Below are 5,680 nucleotides of genomic sequence, written 5' to 3'. Positions count from 1 at the left end.
TAAGTTTTTTCTTATTTATTTTGTCCATACTGTAAACAAGATAGTTTTTAGCAGATGTAAAACAGAAGTTTCCGAATTGTCTATGGCAAATATTTGGATTATCTTTACTTTCAAGCACTCAGCGAAACAGCTTTCGTAAATTTTGGGGAAAATAGGAGTAAGTGTAATTGGGGTTGACACCATCAAATATTGCTTGTAACATTTTCTTTTCACTGGGTAATAAAACTTAATTTTTAATAAATAGAGTTAATTTCAAAAAAAAAAAAACTTAAGGACAAAGGTTTTGAAAGGCTGTCAGCGAAAGCTTTAATTAGTTCCATTGGGATGTCTGTGGATATCTGGTCATGGAATGTCAATCTTTAATTTATTGCTTTCCAGTGGGTTGGTTTTCATTTCCATTTGACATCATTTTTTTGGGGTGAAAGGGTCCAATTTGGAATTCTCAAAATTTTCTAATTTCTTTTTATACGGTTCGGCTACTATGGGCTTTTTACTAGATTGCAGCTGTTGCTGCATGTCAAAGATAAAATTTTATCACTTAACGCAACAGACCGTCTTGTCTAAAGTAAAAAAAAAACGCAAATCGACCCACGTACCTGCTAAGCTTGAAAGATATTGCAAGAGTTTTGTTCAATTTGAAAACTAGTCATTATTTTTATCGTTTTTTTTTAACTAAGTTTTGACAATTATTTTTTGACAGTTATTGTTGTGTATGCCCCAACTAATGATACCGTTGATAAGACCAAGGATTATTTTTATCGCATGTTGTCAAATGTTGTTGCTAAAGCGCATCGGCACGATATTGTGACTTTGTGTGGGGACTTTAACGCTAAAGTTGGAAGTGATGCCTCCTATGCCCCAGCTATCTTTGGTAAGCATGGACTGGGGGAACTCAATTATAATGGCGTATATTTAATTGAATTTTGTGCGACTCATGAACTTATTGTCGGCGCATCATGGTTCCCTCATAAACAAATACGCAAATATACTTGGAACTTGCCTGATGGCGTAACAAGAAATGAAATAGACCATATTTTAATTGCCAAGCACAGGCGACGTTGTTTAGAGGATGTTAGGACATTTCGATGTGCCAACTACTATTCCGACCATCAACTTGTTGTTGCTAAGTTTAAGCTGAAGCTAAAAACTGTCATAAGGCCCCGGCGGTCAGTAAAAAGGTTTAATGTAAGAAAGCTGTAGAACCCATCTGTATTACAAAAGTATACATCTACTTTGTCAAATAAGTTTTCCATGCTAAGGGACGAGTTGTCAATTTATAATCAATGGGAAAAGATTGTGACACAAGAAGTTGTGGGAAAGAGCAATGGATATCTGAAAGTACCTGGGATATCATTGATCAAATGGCAGAAGTCAAAATTCTCGTAGATAGACATGAGCATAACAGGATATGTTCTAGAGAATATCTTAACGATTTAAAAGCGCAGTATAAGCGTCTCAATAAACAAGTCAAAACACGAACTAGGAATGATAAGAGGGTGTTCCTGGAAACTATGGCTGATCAGGCTGAAGTAGCCGCCAGGCGAGGAGATAGTCGTACTGTGTACGCTATAACGAAGGAGCTTGCGGGTATTTCGAAGGCTTCTTCAACCCAAGTTGAAAACAAAGAAGGCATCTTTTTAACCCTGACGGATGACATAAACCGACGTTGGAACATTTCACCGAGGTATTAAATCAGGTGCCTCCCACGACATCTTTAAATATCCCTGAAGAAACACTGTTTGATCTTGGAATATATTCCGGACCTCTCTTGCTGAGTGAAGTAAAAGATGCTATAATGACTTTGAAAAACGGAAAGGCAGCCGGTAACGATGGCATACCCCCAGAACTGTTGAAATATGGTAGAAGCGCCCAAGCAGTGCCCATGTTTGAACTTTTGTTCCGGGTTTGGGATGATGAAAAAGTCCCGAGTGAATGGTCAAAGGCAGTAATTGTAAAACTCTTCAAAAAAGGACAAAAGACTAAATGTGATAATTGGAGAGCCATCGCTTTACAATCAGTTGGCAGTAAGGTTTTGTGCCAAATTTTTCTCAATAGAATTCAAAGTAAAGTGGAGAAAGTTCTGAGAGATGAACAACATGGATTCCGCCAAAACAGATCGTGTTGTGACCTAATATTTAGCCTGAGAATCCTGCTCGAAGAATCTAACGAATGACAGGTTCAACTACTCACAGTATTTATTGACTTTCTCAAGGCCTTCGACTCGATGCACCGCGAGACCATGTGGAAAATTTTTTAATACATTACGGGATCCCGATTAAAATTGTAAACATAATTAAAGCGCTATACCTCGATATTATGTGTGCAGTACAAACCGAGGGTGGCCTAACGGACTGGTTTACCGTTCAGTCGGGTGTAAGGCAGGGCTGCATTCTATCGCCACTGTTATTTGCCATAGTCATAGATTTTGTGCTTCGTGGATTTAGCTTCAGTGGGGGTCTACAATTAAACCCACTAAGAACCCTTCATGATGGTGTTTTTGCGGACGATATTGCACTCTTCGCTCACGAATCAGAAGATATACAACACAATATAAATGAACTTGAGCGTGTGGCAAATGCTGTTGGACTCTCCATAAACGCTAACAAGACTAAATCAATGTCAAATGCAGTCATTCCTGACTTAGCTGAGGGACTTTTGGTCAACAATGAGGAAATCGAAGTGGTGAGAGAGTTCAAATATCTAGGCAGCATTTTTACGCAAGATGCCAATCCTGAAAGAGAAATTTTGTGCCGAATAGCATTGGCTGGCTCTGCCTTCAATTGTCTCAGAATTGTTTGGAGAAATAGCAAATATTCCCAGAAGCTAAAACTCAGAATTTATAATAGCAATGTCCTCTCCGTCCTTACACATGGTTGTGAAACTTGGAGTATCACTGCGCAACTAGGAAAACGACTATGGGCATTCGATAATAACTGCCTAAGATATATTTTGAATATACATTGACTGAGAGAATAAGAAATGATGAGATTTATACCATAACAATTCATACCCCCATCCTTGATGCCATTAGAAAGTGACGATGGATGTATTGGGGGCACATGGTGCGAATGGGGGATGCAAGGCTACCTCATTACATATGGTGTTGGATACCCCCTGGCCTCCGCAAGTCAGGCAGACCCAAAATGACCGTTGGCAGGATGTTAGAGAAGGAGGCAAAGCTGGCGAGGTCTTCGATGGAGGATCGTTGGTCGAAGGCTCAGGACAGGTCGTCGTGGCGAACCATTGTTGCTGCCTTATGCGCCCTCAGGCGTGGGAGGACCTAAGTCTAAGTCTAAGTCATTTTATTTATGGGCTTTTTAATGACGTAAATATAAGTGATAAAATTGAATTTTTGATACGATACATATGTACTACTATTGGCAACTATAATGTGAAAGAAACTTTTAATTAAGTTCTATTCTATTTTACGTCATAAAACAAATTAAATTCTTAGGAGTTTCCCGTTTTTGAAACACCTCCTCGGTGTTTTAAATTTAGTTTTGACCATTTTTGTTAGCCATCCATTAGCTGAATTATTTTTATTACTACTATTATTTTAATATACGAACTATATCTTTTTGGTTTGTCATAACGACGCTCGAAAGAGTTTAATGAATCAAGCAAAATATCATGAATGCTAAAAGGCTCTTTTACCTTAATGCAGAGAATAAACAATAGACCTTTGGAATTTTTCAAATCTGTTGTCTGAGCAACTAAAATCAACGGCAACATCGAGTTCAAAGGAGGTCATCTCTTAAGACCATTGAAATTTCTCAGTGACGGTGTCATATGATTTCAAGTCAAGCAGCGTTGCCACCAGTAATACAACCGGACCATTTTGTTAAAATTTGTAAGTTATGGAACATACAAAAAATAAATGGTACATATTAAATAGTTTGGGACAGCGAAGTCTTTTTTAAAACTTTGTTTTACTATCCATCTGTTTCAAAATTTCCCAATTTTGTTCATGGTTCTGATAATAGATATCAGTCAAATGCTGCCGGTGCGTGAAAAAAGACAATTTAATTTGTTAGCGGTTATTTAATATGCATGCAGTTACGTGCTTATACACATGACAAGAATTTATTTCGAAGGATTCATCATGTAGGATCCCCTCTAAGCGGTTCAAATGAAAAACTCTGACCTGAAGTGCACTTCTTTGAGTTTCGCCCCTCCCTTTCACACCACCACCTGAGGAGAAATCCTCTGTTACCGTCAGGGAAACGTTAAACCTGAGTTTCTGAGGCTCGATAAATAAAGCCGCCGAATCTGACCCTTTTTTTATTCACAATGAAGACTGTGGCAAATGTCAGAAGGTTCTGAAGTCGATACTTCGTCACGCCCAACTGTTATATTTGCATGAAAAATTTTTTGTTTATGACATCTAATGAAATATTCAAGAATAATTGAACTTATTGTTTTGTATGCTTAACAGCGTAATCCATTTTTCAATTTACTAAAGTTTTGAATCTGACCTGAATCATAGAATGATTATGACCACGTCCGTCCGACTTTGATTAATGCCTTTTCTAATCTTTTTTTTCTAATCGCTGAAAAATGTTTACCTCTGTTCGGAGGCATAACTGGGGTTTTTCAATACCTGGGGACTATATCGGGCTTTTTTCCCGTCAAAACCCCTTCAATCACTAACACAATGTAAGTAGATCCTAGTATTGAGAAACAAGCTCAGTTTGGTGCCTCTTCAGAGGTGGTGCCCTAAGACAGCCATACCCCCTAGCTAAACCACTAATTATGTTTTTGTTCGATATGGTAGACCATTAATTATCCTTCGTTTCACTACAGTGCTAAGCTCAAGAAGCAATAGATCAAGAAAGTTCAAGAACCATTTACCTAATTTGTGGTTTTACACGTATTTGTCAACGATATTTGGATTATCTTGCACTAATATTTCTTTACATTGCAGGTGGAATGCTAAACATGAGTATTAAATCCTATGGCTATGTTTCGTATGCTATTCCTGAATCTGGAGAAACGCCTCCTCCCACACAAGTCACCTTAAAGCCTCCAATCCAACTATCAAGGTCACTAATGACTGCGAGTCATCTTTCGGCCAGAGCCAGTTTCAAAGTTTCAATGCCTGCCAGGATCTGGACAGCCAAATCCAAAGGGCAAGGATGGGCTGCCCTGTTTTTAGAATGTAATTTCTGTGTGTTTTAGAAGGTTTCGGTTTTACAGGAGAAAATATAAGAACCACTGATTAAAGGGAATAAGGAAAAGGCTTATTCAAGAAAATGTTTTAAATTCTATGCCCTTATTAACAATAAGGAAATGTAAGATTAAAGACGGAAAGATATTGAATTAAATCAAATGTTAGCATCACTCTATTTAAATTTACATGGCCTAACCCTTACCATTTTTACTGATTGATATCAATCCAAGGAAAAATCCAGTGATTTCTCTGAGAGGGATATAGCCTGTCACATAGAATATATTTCCTGGAATATAATAATGAAATTGCTTGCCAGTTCAGATGACTAAGGCGTCATTCCGCTAAGAAATCTGTGGTCTTGTGTTCTATTGTTCGACAGGGCAAAAATCTTGGATGATGGATTATAAAAATTCTCTCAGTCAAAATACTTCTTGCATAAGCAGCTTGGGAAATGCTTCGATGAAATATTTCCAAGAAAAAATGCCTTCTATCGGCGTCTCGAGGGATTGG

The 5,680-nt window shown here is 37.9% G+C and overlaps 1 protein-coding gene across 1 annotated transcript; it reads left to right on the top strand.

Annotated features, from left to right (window-relative positions):
• The first annotated feature begins 762 nt into the window (after positions 1-762).
• On the top strand, positions 763-1,200 carry LOC136029692 (craniofacial development protein 2-like). Its single transcript, XM_065708196.1, has one exon. It carries the CDS (start codon positions 763-765, stop codon positions 1,198-1,200), a length of 438 nt encoding a protein of 145 aa, XP_065564268.1.
• The last annotated feature ends 4,480 nt before the right edge of the window (positions 1,201-5,680 follow it).

The sequence above is a fragment of the Artemia franciscana genome, chromosome 7 (genome assembly GCF_032884065.1).
Source record: "Artemia franciscana chromosome 7, ASM3288406v1, whole genome shotgun sequence".
Taxonomy (NCBI): domain Eukaryota; kingdom Metazoa; phylum Arthropoda; class Branchiopoda; order Anostraca; family Artemiidae; genus Artemia; species Artemia franciscana.
Note: the sequence above shows the minus strand (reverse complement) of the source record. Positions and strands in the feature narration are given on the sequence as shown.